The sequence below is a fragment of the Anser brachyrhynchus genome, assembly GCF_964034855.1.
Source record: "Anser brachyrhynchus genome assembly, chromosome: 20".
Classification (NCBI taxonomy): Eukaryota; Metazoa; Chordata; class Aves; order Anseriformes; family Anatidae; genus Anser; species Anser brachyrhynchus.
In genome coordinates, this window is record NC_137713.1 from 8,337,205 (window position 1) to 8,362,023 (window position 24,819).

A 24,819-nucleotide genomic window follows, 5' to 3' on the forward strand; every position below is an offset into this window, starting at 1 on the left:
GCACAGTGCCCCCTTAGGAACCACACGCAGACCAAGCGTCATTTCTACGGACTTTATTGTCAGTTTCTTTTTGGTTCTAGAGTACAAAAGCATGCAAAAAATAGCCTCTCTATTCATGGTACATATTTACAGTGTAATGGCCACGTGCCATCACGGTACTGAGTGCATATACCTCATGCTGGAATTAGAGCAGAGCACGGACAGAGCCAAATATTTAACACCGAGGAGAACGAGAGACTTAAATACCAACAGAACAGGTACACAGCATGAACCAGGTACACGGCAGCAAGGTTACGGCACAGAGGATCGGAATTACATACTGAAACGTCACGATTTCTCTTTTTGCTTGAATTTACAGAGTTTTTCGGAACACTTGGCGTGCTACCGATGTCTTGTGGCCACTGCCTGAGGGCCTGGGCATCTGCGGGCTTTGCTCAGCAAATGACACTGCACGCATGCCCTGGTAAGGGGGGGGAAGTTTGGTACCCAGAGTAGGTTAAATATACCCAGGAAATCATGTGTTACCAGTCTCCAGACCCCCTGCTAGATGCCTGCTGTGCTCCTAGCAGGGCTCCACACCACTGCCTGCAGCCCTCCTTCCTTTGCAGGCACCTTCCTGTTCACCCAGCTCCTGCCCTTCCTTTCTGCCAGCACCACCCGACACTGCTGAGATCACCTCTCCCGAAGCAGGACCCCCTTTTATTGCAGCAGAGCCACACTGAGCAGAATGACGGTGAAAACAGTGAAGATGGGGGCTCTGCTCCTGGAAATCACCAGTGGAGGTGCTTAGCACCATAAATAATCCATTTAACTCACACAGCCAGGCTGTCCAGACAGATTTCAGTGTTTGGGAGAGGCACAACTTTCGCTGCACTTGTTCTGAAGCTCCACATTAGCTGTACTAGCAAAGGACCATTTGCAACCACACGCCAGCTCCTCACGTACCTGGCTTTGCTGCTCGGTGGAGGAAAGCCCACAGAAAGCCCACCCGCCAGCCCTGGCCAAGGGGACAGGCACGTACAGGCAGGGGCACAGCAGCAGGGGGACCCCACGCTGACCAGGTGCCCCCCCAGCATGTACCACAGGGGACATGCACGGAGAAGATACACAAATCTGCCACGGTTTCCGTGGCCAAAAAAAACACCCCGACCTCTCTCTGCATCGAGGACAGTGCCGCAACCCCCGGTGATGCCCCATGGCAGGTCACATCCCCGGCTGGACCCGCAGCAGCACCCTGCACCACTTCCTCAGCACAAGCTTCCCAGTGAGCTTTCATCTTTCAAAGTCCAAGGCGTCTCTGATCTGCAACTTGCAAGATGCAAAGGGTGAGACACCGCCCGGACAGGAGATGCCGACCCCAGCTGCGACACGAACAGGACACACTGCTGATGCCACCAGCGTGTGACACACCTGGCCTTACCTGCCCTCCACGTTACAACCAAGGAACCACGGCAGAGACATTTGTGGCACCTGGTCGTTCAGAAAACCCAGCTGCTGTGCGGATTGCTGCTTGTATCTCAAGGCACTAGAAAAAAAAATAAAAAGACAGCACACGCTTGGTGCTGCGGGTGATTTCATTCCCCTTGTGCCCGGAGGTGGCCGCAGGACTCAGGCTGTGCCACAACCAGCACCTCTGAGCCCTGCCCGCAGCAGCACCGACACCTCCCAAAAAACCCACCCAGGGGCTAGCTACGAGCCCAGGCTGCTCTGCTCCCCGGCTCGAGCCACGCTCCCGCTGAAGGGCTGACTGTGTGCACGCACCACGGTTCCCCACGCTGCTTTCTTGGGGCTGTGTCACTGAAAATCGCTGTGCAGCCCCGGAGGCAGCACACACGTGCACGTCTGGCTGAGGCAGCTTCCTAAGTGCCGTGAATTGTTACCCATGCATCCGCTGTAGTGTATCATTAAATAGCTGAAAAGCTCATTTATTTGCAAATGTGGTATCGATACTGACGTGTTCTTGCCCAGAACGTTAGAGACACACTGCGGTATTCCTTCACACCAGACAGCAGATATTAAAACCGGATTTTTAAAGCAGAGATCAAACAGATGTGTATTTTCTCCAGAAGAGAAATCTCCCTCGCAGTCTCTCGATGCGGGCCCATCCCCAGGCCAGAAATGCTGACCGGGGCCGAGCGTGCCCTCAGGAGGAGGAGCCCTTTGCACAACCCAGCGAACGCTGCTCAGAGCGGTCAGGATCTGGCTCTCACGGGAACAGCACAAACATTGGATTTGGAGAGGACCAAAAGGATTGTTTACTTTTTTAAAGCATCAGCGAGTGCCTACGGCAGCTCCTCGCACTGCTCACAGGCGCCCTGCCACGCTGAATCCTATCCCTTGTTCAGAGAGAGAACCGAGACAAACATTCAGACACCCAGCAAATGGGAACAACTTTCTGGAATGAATAAACGGGCCGGCTTGCCAGAGATGTTAGCGTTAAATGAATTCTCTCTTTAGTCTCTTCCTCTCCTCGCAGTAGGAACAGCACTGCTCCTAGCCGCCCTACACGCATATAAATGAGCAAGAATTTAACTTCAGCTAAGAAAATATCTTTGCAGAAGTCAACCCAAGCCTTTGAATACAGCCGAGCGTTTCTCTTGCTGCTAGCGCTGCTCCTGCCTGTCTGATCTGTGCAGCTCTCAGGCTGCCGTCTGCAACACGCTTTCTGGAGGTATAAAGGGAAAACCAACACGGCTGGCAGATTTGCTGGAGAAACAAGGTCTGACAAAAGCTCAGCTGTTTAATTCATTTCGTTTCCTGTGGAAACACCTCCAAAAGGATTTCTTTCACCAAAAAGGGCAATAATAATCACAAAAAACCACACCCATTCTCCCCCATCACCCTCCAAAACTAAAGCAGTACTCTAGTTACTGCTAGAGCAGGACATAGCCAAACTGTGATTTATGACTTGTTTGGTCTCATTACCCGAGGCTGAGAACAGCCTCCTGCAGCCTCACCCCATCAACGCACCCCGTGGGCATTTTTAGAGTAACCCCAACAACCAGCCGGGTCAGCAAAGTTCTCCCCCTCCCCAAATTATTCTCACCGTCTGTTAAAAATACAATAAACAAAACCACATTTGCAGCCTTGGACCCCTTTGAGCAGCGCCGAAGTATTTCTTAAACCTCAGCAGACCCACACTGAGGAGATAACTCCCTTTTCTCCTGGGGCTGCGCTCCTGCCTCTGTGGCCAGTCCCCAGGGACCTGGTTAGAGATCCCATTTCTCTGCAGCCTGCAGAAACAAGCAGGGTGGTCCTGCCGTTTCCTGGGGCTGCTCAGCTTGGTCCCAGGTGCACAGCAGGACCTGCCGGCACCCTCATGATTTACCCCCAGTGAAGACCCCCTTGCCCCCAGGCTGGACCGGCCACGTGCACCCGCTCCACGCGCAGAGACCGTCCCCCCCACGAAGGCAGCGCAGGCCGTCCTGACTCGTCCCTCCTGTGTTTCGGAGCCCCAGGTGCCCTCTCAGACCTGCCGAGGCTCCATCTCAGTCTTCTCTCCCCTTCGCCGGGTGCTTACATCTTCATTACGAGCCAACGTGGTTCAAGCACATGCTCAAGCACTCCGACGTGCGGGGACGTAGCGCAGCGCTCAGTGGGAGCAGAGCCACAGCCCCCGGAGGATGCTGAGCGTAGGAGCATGCAGAGGTGCAAATCCAGGCTTAATTTAGTGCGTGGATGTGATGAATCCAGCCCCGGAGCAGCAACATCTACAGGATCTAATCCTGCTGCTTGATTTAAAAATTGAAGGTCTCCTTGATGAAATACCTTACCTACAATGCTACCTCCCAAACCACGGGGCTTGGCCGATATTTACAGGCAGGACGTGGGGCAGAGCCCAGGCTGGTGGCTGCTCCTGGGGTTCCCGCTGGCACTGCGGGGCTGATGGGGACGAGCCGAGGGTAGGATGGGGAGGTGGCAGGCTGGGGACAGCAAGCAGAAGGCACTGGGAGCAAAGCTCAGCTGCAACGTTGTTGGGAAACAGACTAAATTACAGTAAACAGAATGGGAAAACCGCTATACACTAATAATCCTTGTACACATATCCCCTTGCACAAAAAAAAATAGGGAACTAAAAGTCCCAAGCCCTCACAGTTAACCTAAAAAAAAGGTCTGTAAGATGATTATGCAGGAACCAAATTTAATTGTGTCCTTTAAGTACAATAAGAATTCAGTCCCATCGGCTTTCCGGGGCACGTTCAGACCCTCTAAATCTCCAGGAAAAATACTGACATGTCTTTTGATGGATGGATGTCACTGGCTTTTACTCTTGGAGTGCAAGAGTGCAATTCCTGATTATACACAGTCTGTATAGTCAGCAGCCACTGAAGTGACTGCATTTGCCCTTTGAGTGCAATCTCTCACCTGTTGTCAAAATGTGGAGATGAAGCTTCTAATCCCAAGGTTAGAAGCAAACTATGGATAAAACAGCAGCATCAGCACGTGCATAAGAATCAGTCTTGAAACAAAATTAAAAACTAAAGCCTTAAGAAACAGAAGATCAAGTTTTGATTTGATCTCACTTGTGTTCTGTATCTTTCCTTAGTCTAAAAATCCTCCACCAACGTTTTCCATCCTAGAGAGCTCTCCCAGTTTGGGCCATTTATCAGGAAATCAGTTTAAAAGCATCAGGTGTGCAATTTTAAAGGAGCTAAGAGATGAGTGAGAAAGGAATTCACCCTTAAATGACATGAACGCCAAACCTGCCACTTCTTTTCAGCATTCAGTACAACATGCATGTGCACAGGCCTGGGTGCAGCTGATGGAGTGAAATTGCGGCTCTTCGGGAAGAGCAATTTCATTAGCAGATGTCCCCAGTGCACGAAGCCTTTATGTGTAAAAGCACATCCCGATGGTCCAGATCTCTACAGCATCCAAAGGCTCCTTGCGGGTTCCAGGGAATATCACGTTAGTTCTTGTCCTTTACAATGCTGCCCTGAATGAAGCTATCGGTGTTGTCAGGATTTACAGTGTGCAAAAATTAAGGGATGAAAGGAGAAAAAAAAAGAGGATGAAAGGAAAAAAAAAAGGCAGAGAGATCGACAGTGCAGACTCCAAAAGGAAGATCTCATCTTCGTTCAACTGCTGTCAACAGATATTTTGCCACCAACTCCAACAGGAGCAGGACTGTTATACACAAGTGCTTTACCTGTGCATTGATTAAAACAGTCGCCCTCTGATATAAGACCTGACTTTGATGTAATTTTTTTTCCTGAACTTTGAAATAGAGAATGCAAAAAAGCAAGAAAGAGGTCTCCAGGGCGAACAACCCAAGAGACAACATTTGGTTTGTTGCGTTACAAATAAAACCACATTCATTCGTCAAGACACCCATCTACAAAGCTGACACGTGAAGCACAAGTGGAGAGCAAGGCACACGTGGAGGAGCGCACGGACACCTCGCGTGAGGAACGCAGCTGCCCATGAGGCCGAGCCAGCCCTCTGCCAGCTGAGCTACCCCAGGATCCACTCTTTTCTTTATTGCTGCTCTTTTCCTCCTGTTCAGTATGCTAGGTTGGTTGGTCAGTTTTGTTTTTTGCTTTGCAGGCCCCAGACTTGGTGATGAGGGCGGATGTGTGCTAGACAACACCGTGATGGGCACAACAGCAGCAGCACGGGAGTGAGCAGCCTGCGGCACCACATGGCTTCAGGACGTAGCTTCATCTTCACACACGTCAGGCAGCTCCGGGTCCCTGCCTCCTTCTCTGCTCCCTTGTTTTCTACACGAACAGCACAGAAACAGAGAGGTTAGAGGCATGCATCCATGCAAAAAATAAAAATAAAAATCAATCTGTGTTTTTTCCAACAGGCAACCCGTGTCAGCATTAATGCGAGGAGGAATAGCAACGAACCAGCCTGGTGTGCTGGTACTGTGTAACCAGCTCAGCAATACTCCAGCTTGATGCACTGCGGTGCTGTAATAGAGAATCACAGAATCACAGAATCGTCTAGGTTGGAAGAGACCTCCAAGATCATCTAGTCCAACCTCTGCCCTAACACTAACAAGTCCTCCACTAAACCATATCACTAAGGGCTACATCTAAACGTCTTTTAAAGACCTCCAGGGATGGTGACTCCACCACCTCCCTGGGCAGCCCATTCCAATGCCTAACAACCCTTTCAGTAAAGAAGTTCTTCCTAACATCCAACCTAAACCTCCCCTGGCGCAACTTTCGCCCATTCCCCCTCATCCTGTCACCAGGCACGTGGGAGAACAGACCAACCCCTACCTCTCTACAGCCTCCTTTAAGGTACCTATAGAGAGCGGTGAGGTCTCCCCTGAGCCTCCTCTTCTCCAGGCTAAACAAGCCCAGCTCCCTCAGCCGCTCCTCGTAAGACTTGTTCTCCAGACCCCTCACCAGCTTCGTTGCCCTTCTCTGGACTCTCTCGAGCACGTCCATGTCCTTCCTGTAGCGAGGGGCCCAAAACTGAACACAGTACTCAAGGTGCGGCCTCACCAGAGCCGAGTACAGGGGGACAATCACCTCCTTAGACCTGCTGGCCACACTGCTTCTTATGCAAGCCAGGATGCTGTTGGCCTTCTTGGCCACCTGGGCACACTGCTGGCTCATATTCAGCCGCCTATCAACCAGTACTCCCAGGTCCTTCTCCACCAGGCAGCTTTCCAACCACTCATCTCCCAGCCTGTAGTGCTGCTTGGGGTTGTTACGCCCCAGATGCAGGACCCGGCACTTGGCCTTGTTGAACTTCATGCAGTTCACCTCAAAGTTGCTGTGCGACTTTGCACTTCACTTGCTTGGTCTCCACGCCCTGAGGACAGAGCTTTACACTTCCCTGGACAGGACTGTGCCAGTTTTCAAAAAGAAAGAAACCAACAAAACCCTTCTGCCTCTGACAGCCCTGTGACAAAGCTGTCCTCGATCTCAGAGCACGGCGCATTTCCTTGCCAGGAGGCCAAGTAAAAGCCCTGTCTTCAGTGCCCGTCATCACCCTCTTCAAACAACACAGTGCCCTGGGCAGGAGCGGTCCCTTCCCGAGGCACAGCGCGGTGCTGCGCTTGCACCCAGGCTCTGCGAGCACCCTGTGCTGTCAGCGCTGACATGGGAGGGATGCGGCACAAAGCAAGCTGACACGATGTCCATGCAGCTGTGAACGTGGCAGCAAAGATCAAGGTGTTGACGCTCTGTATTCTGCACGGGAGCTGGGGCTCATGCTGTGAGGCTGAATGTGGCTGAGACTTTACACCGCGATGTTTTTAAATGGTTTGTTGTAGCTCACATTGAAGGTTACTTTGCTATTTAACAGTTAATTGGATGGACTGCTAGTAGAAGGGTCTATATAACTGGTCTGAAAAATGATCTTACAAGCAGCCCTGGCTGAGGCTGGGTGGCTGGTCACACAGAACGAGTGGTTTTGGTCAGCCCAGAGCTGTCACAGGGAGAAGCGCAGGGGAGCTGCAGGGCAGCTCCACTAAACCACTAGATATTCAGCCTGAGCCCAAACTCCAAGGTTCAGTCTCAGCCTTTCCCAAATCTTTCTGTTACAGCTCCTTGTACATGGGTCTGAGCAGTCCTGCTCAAACCCAACCGCTTCCTGCTTCTTTCACCCCTCCCTCCCAAAAGGAGGAGGAGACACCAAAGAACAACAAATAGCAATAATAAAAAAGTATACATAAGCATTAGTGTCACACACACACAGAGCTACGGCAGTAAAATTGCTCCTACAGGAAGGAAGGATGGAGCCAAACGCTCTCAGTACTGCACAAATCACACAGGCTGAGGGGAGGACACATATTTCTACAGCACCTAGGGGAAACACAAACACTGAATTACCTTAAAGATGGATGCAAATATATAGATGTGTTTAAGAGGAATCTGTCCCTGAGAGCAAAACAATGAGACAAAGGAAGAAAGTGATCATGAAGATGATGGCAGCAGGCAAGCGAGCTTGTATTTCTGCACCTAACGAGCCCAGGAAGCAGAGTGAAACAGAGGATGGAGCAGCAGTCAAGTTCACTTGCAGCCCAAAGGAGAGATGAGGATGGGCACTGGTAGCACTGGAACAAACCTGCTCCAGCTCCTACCACTGCTGAACGCTCCTGGCTGCTGCTAGCACTCTGCTGACAGCCATCAGCGCTTACCTGGGCCATGTCGTATGGCACTGCGTGTGTCTGGGGGCTGTGTGTTACCAACACGTACCGTGGGAGCGCAGTGGCTGAGAGCTCAGCGCAGGCAGAGCCACACAAGCACAGGGTCGGTCACTGGGTGGTCCTCCTGGCGGAGGGTCTTTGCCAGAGGAAAACCCTGTGCCTCAGTCCTCAGACTGCAAGAATACCTACCTGCACCGCGGGGCACAGCTCTTCCACAATGCACAGTTATCTCTTTAGAGCGACAACTGTTGTGGCTTTTGGTTGGGTTTGACTGTTCCGACAGAATCTATGCGTTACCTACCTGAAGTCTTCTGGGGACTAGAGAGCCTGACACAGCACCAGCTGCTGTCTTAAGTGGAGACGCCTGACAAATTTAAACACAGCCTGTGGCCATTTTCTTGTTAAAGATGATGCTGAAAACCTGGCTGGCCTAGTGGGATCTTCGCAGTGTATTTTTGACCTGACCTATGTCAGCAAGCCCCAGGACCTTCTCAGCACAAAGCCCCCAGGAGGCAGGTATCTCTGTGCTGCTTTGGGAGAAGCTACTCCTGGTCTGAGACCTGGACCAGCTGTCAGCCACATTTTAACCAATTTTCCCTCCTGTCTTGTTCCTACCCTACGTGGTCACGAAGGCCTTATAGGTAGTGACAACTCTCTCACTCTCTGGGGAAGCCTGGAAGCAGGATAGGCTTTTAAATAGAGCCTGATCACCCATGCAGCCACGCTTCATCAATAGCAGTAGCAGCTGTAACAGGAAAGTAAATTGGGTCTGTCAAAACACCGCGATTAATTTGATAGGTAGTAGTTGCAATAAATGAGCATAATAAAATGTAGCGAAGCCAGCGCTGACTCAATTAGGAGAAATCTGGAACAGGCAGAAGAAATATGGCAAACACTAACAGAAACCCAGAATCAGCTTTGGACACCAAACAGCTGGCTTAAAAAATACCTCCGTATTCTGCAACTGGAAAAATTAATAAATGATAGGTATCTTCCACAGATGCTGGGTGCAACCTGGCCCTGGTCTGCAGATCTGCGAGGCTCGATGAATCCCTGTGACTTTTGGGAGATGCTGCACGACAGGCAGAGCTGGGGGTGACTCTGCCCCATCCCGGTGCCGCCTGGACACCCAGCCCCAGCTACCCGTAAAGTGAGAGCTGGCAGCACTCACGCAGCCGGTAGGTGTGCAGGGGTGCTCCTGTGGGAGAGGCTGGTGTTGTAAAAGAAGAGTTGTTGAAAGGGGGCATCTTCGTTTTAGTTCCCTTCTGGCTATCTGGTCTATATACCTGCCATTCCAACAGGCGCCTTTTTAGCTTTTCAGTGCTATTAAACAAAGCTATGAACAACACCCAGCAGAGGACTGCGTTCTCCAGGTCTGAGAAGAGCTAAAAAAGCTTCCTCTCCTGACAGGAATAATTCAAAAACTATTTCAAATCACTGATGTCTTAATGGTGTCCTCTAAGGAAATGAAGGCTGTGACAAACATGGAAGACCTCCTTCATTGCCAGGACTTCTGCCCATGCAACTTCTGCAGGAAGCATTTCCAAGAACGGAGCCTGGCACGTGCTTCATGGGTAATGCAGAGATCAGGCAGAAACTAAGGAAAATTCAGCCAAGGGATCTACTGTTTGTTTCCTCCTCTCTGAATCCTGAAGAGTGAGGTGTTCAACTGGCTCCTTTTTCTTCCTATCTTCTTAAAAGTTAGATCCACTTTAAGGAACACACGCATTAGGCATCAAGCACCAAAAAGCAGATTCAGCTGTCAAAGTATTTCCTACAAAATACATTCTCAGTGTGGGCACAGATACAAGGCACTTGACGTGCCAGTGAGTGGGGCTCAGACAATTTCACATGCAGCCCAGTTAAATAAATTGAATGTGAAATTGGAGAGATTTTCTAACTACTTTTGATTTTTCTTACATAGAAATACAAAAAGTCATTTTCTACCTGTAACTGGAAGGAGATGCAATATTACAAGAGCTGATTTACCTCTCTAGAGACTGTCACTGGGGAGGAGAAGCTCTGCAGTGGAGGGAATTCAGAAACTAGCTGGTTCAAACTCCTTGTGGACAAGCAGCCAGCAGCATGCCCAGAGAGCAGCATGGCTGTGATGCTGCCATTCTGACAAGCCCCACTTCTTGGGGGGTGTTCAACAAAACTAGGATGCCAAATGCAGTGATATCGAAACAGCCAGGAGAATCTGCACCCTCTCCTTGGCCTTCCCTGCCTTCCTCACCAGTGACGGGTAGCAAAGACCAGGTAACAGCCAGCATGGCTTTGGCATGCTGCGGCCATCCAGCTGAGTGCAGTGCTTCTGCTAAACGTATGGGTCCCAGTCAGAAACAGCAGGGCCCCAGAGAGGGTTCAGAACCTGTCCTGCTATGTGTGTGGAAATGGTGCCTGACATGCACTAACCACAGATCCTATATGCTACAACAATATTATCTGTTCCTGCTAGGCCCTAGAAATGTACAGCCATCCAGGCTTAAAGTGCTGTGTTTGTTAAAATAAGTTATTTGTAACATTTGCACTGATATTAGATTTTATATGAATAGTAAGGGTGAATTAACTACAGAACAAGCCACTATGAATTAAGAACTTGATGGCATGGGGAACGACCTTAGCGTCTAGCTCGGTATGCCCCTGTGGAAGTGACACTAATCAAGAGAAATCACCGAACTATGAACATTCCCATTTAGACCCAATTCACTTTAAATCAATTTCACTAGATTCAACAAACCTATTTATATCTAATTCACCTTAATTAGATTGAACCAGTCTAGGATTTTTCAAGGTTTGAAATAATAATCCACATTCCTTGAAAAAACCATCCCTGCTGTAGCATTTAATAACCGACACTATTTGTTGAAGAGACCCAGCCAAGGCCTTTCTTTTAAACAGAAGGGTTTGGAGATGGGTTCTCAAAGCTCCAGTTGTGCGTGAATTAATTTAGGATAAAGTGAATTGTTACTGACAAAAACTGGCACTGATTGCATAAGACTGAGAAATTAAGTGCAGGGGTTAGCACAGCAGAGAACTGGAACATTCAGAGAACTGGAACATTCAGAGAACATTGTGTTTTTTTCAGAGCAGCTCTAAGCGCTTATCCTGCTGGGCAGAGGCCAGCCTGGCACGGCCGCAGACCAGTGCCTAACCTGACATGTTCTGGTAAACCAAGGGCACTTGACATAGCAGCACAACAGGGAAAATTAGATATGGTTTTCAAAAGCCTTTTGGAGAAGACTGAAACCAAACAATGAGTAGAGACAGGGAAAGACGCTGGTTTTGTATAAGCTGAAAGGAACTGAACTATTATCTTTAGAAAGGATACAAAAGACAAAATGGAAGCATACAGCTTGTCTTGAAGGTCAAAATATTTTAAAAAGTGATTAGACCTTGATAACGTGGCTAATCAAAATCTTCACAACTACATTTGATCAAATGAACTTTGCTTGTTCAGAGCAGACAGTGAAGTGCCCTTCTCTCTCCACACAGGAACCAGCCATAGCGTGGCGGGGTTAAGTTTTCCCAACAGCTTTCAAGCACCTCAAATGAAGATGGAAGGAAACAAGTCTCTTTTGGAAAGAGGCTCAAGTTTCTAGACCAGACAGCCTTGAAATATCAATTTAGGCATCAATTTGAAAAGAAGAAATCCTGCCTTGTTCTGAAGTAGCTGTCCTGGACAGTGGTAGGCATACGACATGTTTTTCTTCGAACTTAGTAAAAGTTTCTTCATCTCAGAGCAATGCAATGCACTGACCAGGGATGACAGTGAAGATATGGTCAGGGACTGGTGTCAAATTAGCGATAACTATTCTGGAAGGCAATGAGCCAAGGGAAACAAAGCGAGGACAAATCCCTTGTGCTGAGCTTGCAAAGGAGCTGTGAATGTGGTGCTTTTCATACATGCCCCATAGCGGCAGGCAAGGTATGGGGTGGTGTTTTAACTACTGAACTGGTGTTTGGTATTAACTGCTCCTGGAGACAAAGGGCAAAGCCTTTACTGGAGTCTTCAATACACAGCTGGGCCTTAAACCCTCACCTTGAACTGACCTGGGCCCTTAAATCCCTACACACCAGGGAGAGAGACTCAGATAGATCTGCATTGTCTAAGGTACAGTGTGGCACTTAATACCCTCACAGGAGCCTGCCGGGCATGGTGCTGGGATGATTTTGAGTGGAAAAGGACTGTTCTGGGACAACACAGCCTTGTTAACTGCAGCCTTACAGATTCTGCAGGGTGAGAACACAAAAATAATTGTCCCAGGTGAGGCTGACGGCCCAGCTGTCACTCATGGGACTGGTGGCCCAGAGTCCTAACTCTGAATATGATGGAGAAAGAGCAAGAATTGAGTAAAAGACAGCAAAACTCGAGTTGGTAAATGGCTTCCCTTACCCTCCCCATGCACCTTTAACCTGCATTTGTGGCAGAGCCAGGCAAGGCTTTATATACATACATTAGCAAGTTCCCTGGAGCAGACATGGACCTCTCCTCCCGTCTGGTCTGGACCTCGAATGGATTTCCAAAGGAGCGTTTTCTTAGCATGGCCTTCACTAGGATCTTTGAGGAAGAAGAAAAGACCAGTGAGAGCAGCAGGACTGACATATCATCCCCTTGAAGTTTGTTCAAAAGAGTCTAACAACAACTTCCTTAATAATTAAACAGACATCTGTCAGCATTACAGCTAGGGCATGAACCAGAGAAACCCACAGAACAGTTATTTCCAGGCAGTGTTGACATCATTCTCTTAAGCAGGGAGCTCAGACCCCTGGACACAAACCATTGCCTGCAAGAGTCAAAGCAGCTGCTGCCGCTGCCGCCTGACATTCCTGGTGGTCCAAGCCTGGAAGGAGGCAGCACCAGAGCTCTCCTGGGCTGCCCTCCCAGGGTGAGGGTGGGCAAGTACTGCCAGCTGCCACGTGTTCCAACACAAAGGGTCTGCTGTCAGGGAGAAAGGATGGTTTTCACTGCCCCAGACAGTTACCTTCATGCCACACCACCAGAGCTGTGAAAATGGGTGCTCATTGTGCTCAACACCTTTCTCCCTATCACAAGGAACTCCAGGTCTTCCCACAAAGGCACCTTAACCACAGGGAGCTCCCCTGACCAGACCCCCAGCTGGTCACACACAAACTGCCAGAAGAGCCTTAAGCACCCACCGATGGTGCCCAAGGCTGGCAGGTAAGTGCCAGCTCCATACTCTGTCGGTAGATGTCCTCTCCCTGCGTCTCTGGCCAGGTCACCTCCAGGTTTGGAGCCTGTATTTGGAGGCTCCAAAAGAGCTGTCTTGAATCCTCTAGATAATGAAACAAGCCACACCTGGGATGATTCTGGTGTTCTGGGATGTCTGATGCCAGACACGTTGGGTGTGTGACCCTACAGCTCTTATGAGAGCTCTTATGAGGCAGGTTGAAAGCAGGATTGCTCACATGGTCAGGCCCCTGCAATATTCAAAGACCCAGAAACTTCACAGGGAGTTGAAAGGCAAAGTTTCTCATGCCAGTAGCGCACATGTACCCTCCAAAATTCCTTCACCAACTGAGAGCGTCAGCAAGGCATCATACTCTAGACTTACGCAGAGGAAGCGGTTGTGGTTTATACATACCACAGCTGGCAAACTGGGGATTGTCTTCACTGAGTTTTTCACCTCCTCCTCCGTCACCTCCACCACGGTACAGTGCTCTTCTTCCAGCGGCAGGGGCTCCTCCCCACTCTTGGTTAGCCACGGATGCACCTAAGTGGGGGGAACACAGACAGTTCTAAGTCTTCCCTCTACAGCAGAGAGTGACGATGTCGGTAAGGAGAGGGTAATGGGCACAGCACTGCTTACAGGGGCAGCTGGCCTGCTGGTTGCGCTCCATTTTCCACTTACAGTGATGCATCTCAGCTCCCTTGGAAATTGCTGCAATGTGGTGCTGGCCAGACAGCACCCCCTAAAGCACAGCATTGTCACAACCAGTGCCACAGTGGCAGCGTCCTCTGAATCAAGTCTGAAATGCTTGGAAAATGGGAGCTATCCAGAACCTTTTCATCTTTCTCTCTCTCGTGTGCACACATTTCAACTAGGTCTGTGTGTGCTCGCTACCTGGGATAATCAGGACCATTTATGCATCCGCACGAAAGATTTAAGTGCCTAAAATGGAGCACTCAGATCTGGATGCTACTGCAGTGCTCTCCTGCCTACACGACTAGAAACGTGGCCACCTTGCCACCTGGATACCAGGTAAACCTCAACACACCCGCACAAAGGAGACAGAGAAGTTTCCCACCAGCTCTCCCCGTCCCCTCCGTGCTGTCGCCGAAGGGAGCTGATGGCAGGGCAGGGCCAGGCTCTCTCCTATGCAAATCCAAGGCCTGGCATTTTGCGTGTCAGGGAAAACATCCTGCGGTGTAGCTACTGGAAAGACCTGCTTCACCTCCAAGATAAGGACTTGAATTAGGACGAATTCTCACTGCCAAGTGCCATTCATGTGAGTTGGATGCAGGTGTCCAGTGCCTTCTCCAAGGGCTTAGCAATGAGCGTCTCTATGGTACTTAAATTGTGTTTTCCAAAGATCATTAATTGTGCTCATAACTACTCTCTTCAAAGGCAGAACATCACATTCAGCCTTAAGCAAAACCTATGCACTAAGCCCATATGCCCAGCCGTATGATCGATGTTCCTCATATGAACAATTTGCTTGATTTATTTTGATGTTGAACAGCAATTCCAAACACAGACGGTAGAGCAGTTAGGGTATTTGTCCCTGCCTAACTCCCTATAGAATCTTACCATCGCCTTCTGGCTTTTGCTGTGTTTATTTTCAATGTGGACATCAGAAATTTATCAACTATAAATGATTACATACGAGAAGCAACACGGAGCTAATGCCCAGCTACACAAAAATGTTTGCAGTCATGTTAGTATTTTATCTTACATGTAAACAAGGTGAAAGAGAAAGAGGACCAGAAGAGTGTGAAAACAGGGGAAAAGGAAAAGGGAAGAAACTTGGGGATGAGGAGGAAGATGAAGAGGAGGCTTGGAGCAGCTGCTTGAAAACATCTGATTGTTCATGGAGCCAAGATTGGAGCCCTGATGCCATGTGGCTTGGCTGTATGCTACTTCACAGCAAAGAAGCTCCTTGGGATTGGTCTGTGAATATGAAGGGAGTGTGTCATCTTGTCTGGGCTGCAGCAGCTGCACGCAGGCTCTCCTGTACTCTCTGGGTTGAACCCTACCAGCCAGGGCCTTCAGTGATGGTAGCAGTTTGGCAACTGTGCCGCTGAAGGTTGGTGGCCAGCTTGTGGCCAGATGGCACAGCTACGTCACCAGGCCTGAGCCACCAAGCTGCAGGAATAACCTCTCCCAGGGGGCCTGATATGTAAACAAGGAAGGAACCAGAAAATATTCCTCTATCAAAAAATTGACCAGGTATGCAAACTGTCTGATTTTTTTCTTTAGAAGTTCCTTCCCCAGTCATCACATGATTTTTTTTTCACCTGGACTCATGTAGCAGCTCCCCTCCACTTCAAAGCCTCCTCTGCCACAAAACTGCTTGGCCATCGTCCTACATTGGGGAACGGCACAGAAACGCTGCCCTCTTTCTACTGCCTCCCACAGGACGATTTCCGTGGTGGTGAACATGAGAAAAGCAGTGCTCGAGGCACTGAGCCCAGGGCCCAGCCTGGCACTACGGACACGTGCTCTTTCAGCATCAAACACAAGTCCTCAAGCACACTAAGCACCTTCCCTGCACAGCTGGGGATAAGATGCAGCACTCTGCTCCGTTCTCCTCCCCAGGGGTTCTTATGGGGCTCTGGTTTCCACATACAGTGCCTGCAAGGGCTGCCAAGTAAAATTATTTAATGCAGCTCCGAAGCACTTCCCATCGGCACTGGCTGTGGCCTCCCGGGCACGGAGAGAAGGGATGCCAGCTTTCTTCTCAAAGTTCAACCTTCCTACCATCATCTTTAGAGGCAAATGTGCTGGTGCTGGCCTGAGACAAAGCAGAACGGTTGTGTGCCCAGCAGGGGATGCTGAAGGGTTCCTGCGAAAATCTCACAGTGTCAAGCGGGTCCAAGGCCTCGGTGAGGGGTGACAGGAGGACAGAAAGCACGTGCAAAGGCAGAATGAACCGAACCCTGCAAAGCACTGTACTCTACCCAGGCCTATTCACCCTCTGTGCTAATAAGCTTCCTTCGAGTAATGCTGATGGAAAAAAAATGTGTGTGCCTTGAAGCTGCTGCCACGAGTAATAGTGAAGGAGGGCACTGCCAGCCCCTTAACACTGGTCTAACGCTCACAGCGAGGCCTCTGCCGCTCGCCGTTCCTATGACAATGCTAATCCTCCTGGGGATTTGCTGAAGATCATGCAGCTTTTGAGCAATTTTAATTTAAATAAGTAAACAAGAGAGCTTTTGTCAATATTCCCCAAGCAAGCAGCAGCGACAGAACAGTGACACGCTGCAAAACGAGCGCGCTCCCTTTCCAAGGCAGTTTGCCAGAAAGAGCTCCCAAAACAAACACCAGGAATGGCTCTGTCTCATTAGGAGGTACCAAAGGAACAAAAAATCAGCTGAAACAAAAGGCTATAATATCGATGTCCAATTTACCTTAATTTCAGGGACTGTTATCCTCGTTTCTGGATTTTTATCAAGCATACGTAGGATCAGATCCTTGAGCTCGTCACTTATCTGTGCTCTGAGAAAATAAAACAGCAATGTACAGTTAACAAGAGAAGTGAAAATGCTCAAGGTGTGCATAGCCCTTCCTGCGGTTACTTGTCAGACAATCTTCTCTGATCAGAAGGTATTTTCTCTGCAAACTGGCCCAAGAAAGGAAGGTCTAGGTGGCTTGGTGCCTTCTCAGGCATCATGGTCACTGCTAAGGGCTTCAGGTCTCCTGTTCTGCCTGCTAACATGGCTGCAGGCTCTCAAAAGGCAGGGCAAGGGATCAGGCAAATGGATTTAAGGACATTTTTAAAGACAGCACATTACTGGGGAATTTCAGAGGACAGATTCTGTGAAAACAAAGCGTTGTGGAAGGCAGAACTGGAGTTGGGTTCTGTGATACCAGGAAGGCACAACCTGATCTGCAGAACCTGCACCATGAGCTACTACGTGCTGGGACTGGAATGTCAAACGGGGACCTTTCTTCCCAGCTAAGCGTGCAGGTTGTTGGTTAACTTGCTTCCATGAACACTGACGGCAGCCAGTTTGGTAACTCAGTATTTCCTACCTTATAGCTCAGCCTTGGGATATCAAAATAGGGAATGAACAGATGTGACTAAGAGAGAGAAATGCGTCTGAGTTTTTAGGACCACTTCTAAGACTAAATGACAGACTGCCTGAACCCAGAAGCCGCCCCTATTCTCAAAAAGCCCTTGGTCCTACTGTCTCTCCTGCAGTCTTTCTTATCCAAAGACTTCGCTGACTTCTGTTGCTAGTGATGCAGGCGACGTCTTTAAACACACGCGGTCTGTATGATCAAAGTGCTACTGACATAAAATGCCAGCATGTGACAGAAGTGCATTAGGCTGTTGAAGGTCTGTATCACAAATGACTTGCAGGGAGAAGGGATCTGGCAGCACGAAATGCCATTCCCCAGCAGGGCTGGATTTCAGTGCTACCATCAGATTCAAAACACTGATGAGAACCAGGTGCTGTGCCCACCTCCTCCGTGCCTTCCTCAAGAAGAAGAAAGAATAAACTACCATAAACATAAATGAAGGCCAAATCACAGTAAGGGATATTTTAGTTTGATGGAAACAGAGCTGCTGTTCAATAATTTATGAATGCTTTATGTGCACTTGGGCTACGGCATCCTTAACAAACAACCCCAAGGGAACACTGCTCGTTCAGTGGGAAAGGGCAGAGGGTGGGTACAATATAGCCCAGACAAGGAGAACGGCAGGAGGAGTCCTGAGAGACTTCCCATGTCCTCGGCTGCACCTCAAGTGACAATTTAGGTGGGAATGGGAAAAGCTGTGCTGCTTGAGATGAGATCCAGGCACAGAGGAGCAGCCACGGAGGGCGGCAGTGCCTGTAGCAGGTCGGAATAAACAGGCTCCGCATGGAGACAGCAGCGCGACGGCGTTTGTTAAACACTTAACAGCAGACCTGTGCCGAAACAGGAACAGCTTAACAGCAACGTAAGGTTGTATTTTAAGATTATATAATCACCTAACGAGTTTGGTTACCAGACTGATTTCTACGCAGCAGGACTGATGCCACAAGGAAAAGCCCCGTGAACAAGATCACCGAGTCCCACGTGGGTTATAGGTAGGTAACGGGCTGCCTTACCCTGCTTCTGTTTTCCCTTCTCTCCGTTTTGCCAGGGTGCACGTTGTACCCAACAGAAGAGCCTGTGTTATCTGGAATTTGTCAGAATTTGTCCTGTAACAGCTCTCAGGAAGATGCCAGGCACCACAGAGCTCAGCACCTAGCTGGGAGGGCTGCCAACCCCATACATCATTTCGCAGGGTGCCCACAGGCACCAAGGGCAGAGAACATTGTCCTGAACTTCAGCACCTCACCAGCAGGAACGAGGCACAGCTTCTGGCTCTCTCAATACATGCCTGGACAGAAACTTCTCCAGCTTGCTTTTAGCGGTGCCAGGATCGTCAGGGTGTGAGCTGTAGCTAACCCCATTCACCCTGTGTCATGCCGAGGACTGACAGAAGTGAATGAGAACTCCGGAGCAATAAATATTTATCCCCGTGTCTCTAAGGGAAGGGAAGGGAAGGGACGACAACACGGGTACAGTCAGCTTCATCTCTGTCCTGTGGGTTGTCAGGAAACAGGCAATGAATTTCCACGGGCTGTCTGCACAAAGGAACGTGGCTTTTGTAGCCATGGTGAAATAAATCGCAACCAAAATATTCCTAACCGTAACGAGGTGCTAATTCCATGGGAGGTCAGGCTGGATTCAGTCCAGTGAATTCCAGCCCTACGCGCCTCCACGTTGTTGCCTTATCTAACAAATAGATGCGGCTCAGACAGGCGACAACACCCAGCAGCTCTGCTATCCAACAGCCTAATGGGGGTGGAGTTTGTTTTTAGATGGAGAGCAGGTCGCTGAGAAATCCAAATAAATCACACGGCCGAATTATCGCTGCAGAAAAAGTCTGAATGAAGAAAGCGTTCTTAGCACAACCTCGTTAGTCCATTAAATGTTAATAGCTTGCTGCACAGACAGACGGGCAGTCACTTGTAAGCTGGCTGCTAACCCGAACACACGACGGCTCAGAGAACGGGTACTCCGCCAGCACCCCAGCAAGCAGAGAGAGGGCTGCCAGAGAAACACACTTTTTTTTTTGTTGTTGCTAGTGTTGTTAAGACAAAGTGTAGCCCCGGCTGCAGACCAACGGGTGGGAACGCAGCGACGTGGCACGACTTGCCTTCGTGCTCTCGGTGCCTGAAGCCCGGTTTCCTGCAAAACCTCACCAACAGCACCGGGCTGCCAGAATTGCTCTGTACCAATGACTGGGGCTCGTGTTTGCCATCAGACAAGTGGCCAGGCTTTGAGGCCACGGGTTCTTAGGGGCAGAGGGGCACTGCCCAGTCTTCAGCTCCATCAGCCTGAGTGGAGACGGCTCCCCTGAGCTACCTGCAGTGCCTGTGCCTTAGTGCAGAAGTATTTAACACAGACCTGGGCTGTGAGTCATCCAGCCAGAGCAGACGTCTAAAATAGGACAGCCTACATGGCCATTTCCCTCTGCACACTCAGAAGGGAGCCTGGGATTGCTGAGGCAGGGGCCCAGCCCCTCACTGTAGGTGTCTAAAAATTCAGTATCTTGCAAATCATTCACGTAACTGCTAGTGGCTATTTGCACATTATCTGTGGCTGTCTGCAGACACCCCTCCCTCCCTCCCTAATACCAGATGTGCCTTTCGTTAGAGTTTTAATTCCTTCATGCTTGTTTTAAATTAAGTAATTTTATCTCCAATTTTTTATTAGAATGAACTCTTAGGTCAAGAAGGTCAAATGTTCTTTGCCTGACTGCTGTGCTGACTTGGGAAGGAATACAAGAAATCCAGCTTTGGCTACTTCATCTGATAGTGAACAGCAGAAGCAAATTAACCACCAACAGAGTGCCCAGTGATGGAGGAAATGCCAAGGAGTGGCCAATGCATTCAGAGGAAGGTGTGGTGTCTGAGCAGCATGGACTGAGCACACACCACGTGTAGTCACCTCCTGCTACGCTCATCTGACAAGACCCCAAACGCTCACCCCTTGCTGCCTCGGCGCCTGTAATGCTGTAAGGCTTTGACAGCAGTGGTGGCACAGAACTCATGTGAAGGACCCAGGAGAACACAAAGAACCTCACCTGCCTTCGTCCGCCCCTCTGTGGTGACCCACCGGTCACCCGCTTTTATGCTGCACAGCGAGAAGGCTGAAGTTTATTTTACAGCACCTGAGGAAAGTTTACTTACTCTTCTGGAAACTCCACAGGCTTGTTCTTGATCCTGTTATGAAGACCTAGAATATATTCATCTATAAAAGGGCACTGCAAAACAAACAAAAGATTTTCCTGTTGTCACAGATCTTGGCACCACATCGGTGTTTGTCGTTCATGCAGCAGAAGTGCACTCTCTGTGTGCGCTACGTGGACTTGACACAGAGATGGAAATAAGTAAAACCTCTCCTCGCACAAATCAATTTTTTCATTAAAAAAAAAAAGCAGAAGAACAGCAGAGGGACCTAACAGATCCAGAACCCAACTGTGACACTGACATTTTTTCTACCCATAAAATGGAAATACTGATACTGTGTGGCCTGCATGACAAACATCATTTGGAGCTAGGTATTATTATTAGAACAACCGTTTTCCATTGTAAATTCAGATATATGGGTTCAGAGCATAGGTCTCATCATCATGTTTTTGTTTGTGTCCAACGTTTTAAAAGGAAACAAACATCTAGAGCTACCTTCTGGCTCTTACTATCCGTCAAAGCAGGCAGTACTGATGGGCAGTTACCTGAATACTGTGGGGTCTGCAGGGACAGCATATTCACAGGCCCTATGAACATCTACATCAAAGTGAAGGAGAAAGAGCAGTATTTTTTTTAGGATGCTGACACACTTTCCCATCCTGCCTGGCCAGAGTAAATTATGAAATATAAAATAGGTATGAAATGTACAATATTTACTGGACAGGATCACGTGGAACAGAAATGGATCCTTGGGCTTGGTTTTACATTCCCTTTTTCCTTCCTCCAATGCTCTGCACATAGTTAAGTAATATAATTACAGATTATATCAGAATATAAAAACAACGTTAAGACACTTTCACCTCAGGATTTGGCCCAAATAAGACATTACAGACACAGCTTGGAGAACATTTTCCACCCTGGCTTAGTTCAGCAGTACCACACCAGCAATGGAGATAGTTCTGCCTCTGCTGCCTTCTCCAGGCACTTCTTACCCCTGAGCTGAATGCTTTCTGCCTGTGTGGTGTGATCTGCTGTGGTCCTTGCTTGGACAGGAGGTTCGGTAACCTACCTGCATATGGACACCACACACACCTGCCTTGCTGCTCGTCCTCGGAGCGAGCGGGTGGGATTGGGAGCTTCTGACCACTGGAGAGGGGAAGGCCATGACAACATGCAATTTGGCAAAGCCAAACCAGGCTCCATCTGGCCCAACACAGCTCTGGCAGACAAAGCTTCCTGTAATGTGGTTTGCTGAAGTGCTCCGCAGTGGCTTGGGATTAAATTTATGCCTCCCTCCATGCCTTATCTGGCTTCTTTCTGGACACAGGCAATGCAGACGGTCCTCCACAAACCACCGTTTGTGCTACCAGTGCTGCTCAGGGCTTGTAGCACTAACTACTGCTCTGAGCTAAGGGGGCAGCTCTAGAAGCCCTTTCTCACAGACAGTGTGATTTGGGAAAACTGGAGCTTGCAGAAAGTAGGGCTTTGCTTCTAATATTTGTCTTTATTTGGAAAGGAATGAGTCAGAAGACAGACGGGCAGGCACTGCCAGGCAGGGCCAGGAGCATCTGAAAGCCAGCTTACCTTCCCGTAAACAAAGCAGTACAGGGTAATCCCCATGGCCCATACATCAAGTGCCTGAAAGAGAGCAAGGGCAGGCAGTAAATTAGATGCAACCCAGAGATGATCTAAACGGGCTGGATTTTCCCACTGACTCACAGAAGATTATTTGTACGTGTTTAGCTTTTTCTATGTTTAATCTTATTGCACAGAGTCTCTCAGAAATTGGGGAGACTGGAAACAGGAGATATGACACTTCAAGGCTGAACCTCAATGAGGAGCTGAACATCAAGTCTTCCTCCAGGCAAAACAAAACAAACCAACAAACAAAAAAACCACACAAACAAAGCAAAAAGCCCAACATCAAACCACTGGCCCCTATTCCCACATCTGCATCACAGCATTCACCAGCGCTCCTCACTTTCAGGGTACCAAGACATGGTCTTGGTGCCCAGCAACCCCCTGTGAATCTTGACTGTTTTGGTAAGGAACGGGGAGTTTTGGCCTTTCCTCTTTGGGCAGGGAATGGGTCCTGCTGGACTCGAACCCGCCTCCTGTCTCGACAAGGGCCTGCAAAGTCCATCTACCTGCTGCACTGAACAACTGACTTGAGTTTTGCCTAAACTGAGCACAGAATTAGAGCTTTGATTAACTTAATAACAACCCCAATCTGCACCACAGTCCCTGGGTGGACAGTACACAAAGGGTGCAGGCGTGGTGCTGCCCTCTGTGCCATGGCTGAGGGGTCCCAAGAAGTGCTGGCTGCGAGCAGAGACCTACCTTTCCACTGAAACTTTTGCCAGTGTCTGAAATGGCCTCTGGTGCCATGAAGGCTGGTGTCCCTGCTGTGCTGGAGAGCTGGGCATCGTTCCCTTCAAACTGATTACTGACTCCAAAATCCGCGATTTTGACGTGCCCGTCGTCTCCTAAGAGCAAGTTGGAAGGCTTGATGTCCCGGTGAACGATCTTCTGGTAGTGCACTAAAAGAGACAGCAATATGGTCTGCAACAGCAGCCGACATACCCACAGGAAACCTTTCCAGGAGGGTGCAAATAGAAGTGCAGGCCCACACATCCCTGAAAGGTGCTGCTATGTAGGCATATATAACGTAGCACAAATGCCATTTCCTATAGCCATTCCTTTCTAGCACCTCGCTGGGATGTATACCAGAGCATGACGCTCAGAGAAATACATCTGTCACCAGCAATCGTACAAAAAAACCACACATGAGCCCAGAAACAAACCAAGCAGTGGCACAGAGCAGAGCAGTTAGAGAAGCAAATTGTTCAAACCTTGCAGATTTGTGTGGCTTCATTGGAGCAGATGATGGGCCAGGCAGCCTGCAGTATTAAAGACTGATGGGCTCCAGACAGAGAGGTTAATTTTCACTTCACTTAATTCAAAACTGCGGTGCCGTAAAGCTAAGCAAAAGGAGCAGAGCCACAGGCAGAATGAAACAGGCCCGGAGGAGATATTTAGGCAAAATATGACAACTGGCAGCCAAGCACCAAGGCTAGACAACTCAGAAATCAAGGGGTGCTTTCGGGTCGAAAGATACCTCTGAGCATAGAGCAATCCTCGTCTGCTTGGTGCCAGCACGCCAGAAATGGCAGGTTCTCTCTAGCCACGCTTTGTAGTGGGGCAAGGACATAAACTTCAATATTTTTTAAAATTTTTTTTTTGCATCATCCCAAATCTCCACTACTGCACTCTGGACACATTCACATCCAGACCCATGGCCATACCTCTACCACGGAGCCCTTCCTAAGCAAAGGCTGTTCCTATGTGTGCCTCTCGCTCTATAGGGCTGCCTAAAAGACTCCAGCTCTGTCCCAGCTCCAGGAGGTCAACTGTGTGCACCAGCGGAACTGCTTGTACCTCCAAAATGAAATAAACCCTTGCAAAGAGCTTGGAGGCCGAGACACACTGAAAAAGAAAAAAAAAAAATCTCTCTCATTACAAGCTATCTGGGAAGCAATACTGCAGCTGCAATAAAGCCACGTCTGGGCTGCCGGGGGAAGATGCAGCAGGGAGTTGTAGGGAAGTGGCTGACTTCTTACGAACATAGAGAGCAAATTTAAACCAAAAAATCTTACAGAACATGAAATGGCCCCAAAAGCCCTGTGCAGAAAACACAGGAGACTTTACAGAACAGGAAAAGAAATGCTCGAGTCTTTACCACCTTTCCCAGGAGAACAGGACCCTGCAGCCTCCCTTCTCCCCCAGCCTCAATTCCCATTTTCACGTTTCCTTTGTCAAATCCAGCAGGTTTGGTTTCACACCTCCCCATAAGCGTTTTTTGTATCTTGTAGGAACCATGCAATTGGTTGGGGGAAAACGCTGGCCTAACCCTTCTGTGGCTTACAAAGCTGGCCAGCACATTGCCACAAAGGCAGCCTGCCCTCCAGAGCACTCCAGCTTGTGTTTTAGGAGCGTGAATTGACTTCCCCTAACTGTTCTGCTCTTCCCAAGGCAGCTTCCAGCAGCCACGTCTGGGGAGGGGAAGGCACGCTTACAGACCTTCTGCAAGGACCTCTTCCGAGTTTGAAGCACTGCTGATAGGTCCCATCCCTGGCACACGACAGAGAGCCCCAAAGACATGCAGAGATCTGGGCTCACCTTCATATAACTCATCCGGGCAGCACGCCGAGGCTGGAAGGGCAAGATTTCAAACGTGCTACATTAAGCAGCGTGCCACGGCTGGAGGACTCGCCAGCAGCACACACACCCTCAG

General features: G+C 49.2%; 1 protein-coding gene across 6 annotated transcripts in view; it reads right to left on the minus strand.

Moving 5' to 3' along the window:
* Positions 1 to 5,288: 5,288 nt before the first annotated feature.
* Positions 5,289 to 24,819, minus strand: part of CAMKK1 (calcium/calmodulin dependent protein kinase kinase 1) — a 93,823-nt gene continuing 74,292 nt past the window's right edge. For all 6 annotated transcript variants that reach the window (XM_080562894.1, XM_080562893.1, XM_080562898.1 and 3 more), the window contains 7 exons: positions 22,866 to 23,065; positions 22,110 to 22,163; positions 20,526 to 20,599; positions 16,704 to 16,791; positions 13,717 to 13,845; positions 12,568 to 12,671; positions 5,289 to 5,720 (listed from right to left, as the gene is read on the minus strand). In XM_080562894.1, coding sequence (XP_080419020.1) covers positions 5,648 to 5,720; positions 12,568 to 12,671; positions 13,717 to 13,845; positions 16,704 to 16,791; positions 20,526 to 20,599; positions 22,110 to 22,163; positions 22,866 to 23,065 — 722 coding nt within the window. In that variant the 3' untranslated portion in view covers positions 5,289 to 5,647. The remainder of the gene's footprint in view (positions 5,721 to 12,567; positions 12,672 to 13,716; positions 13,846 to 16,703; positions 16,792 to 20,525; positions 20,600 to 22,109; positions 22,164 to 22,865; positions 23,066 to 24,819) is intronic.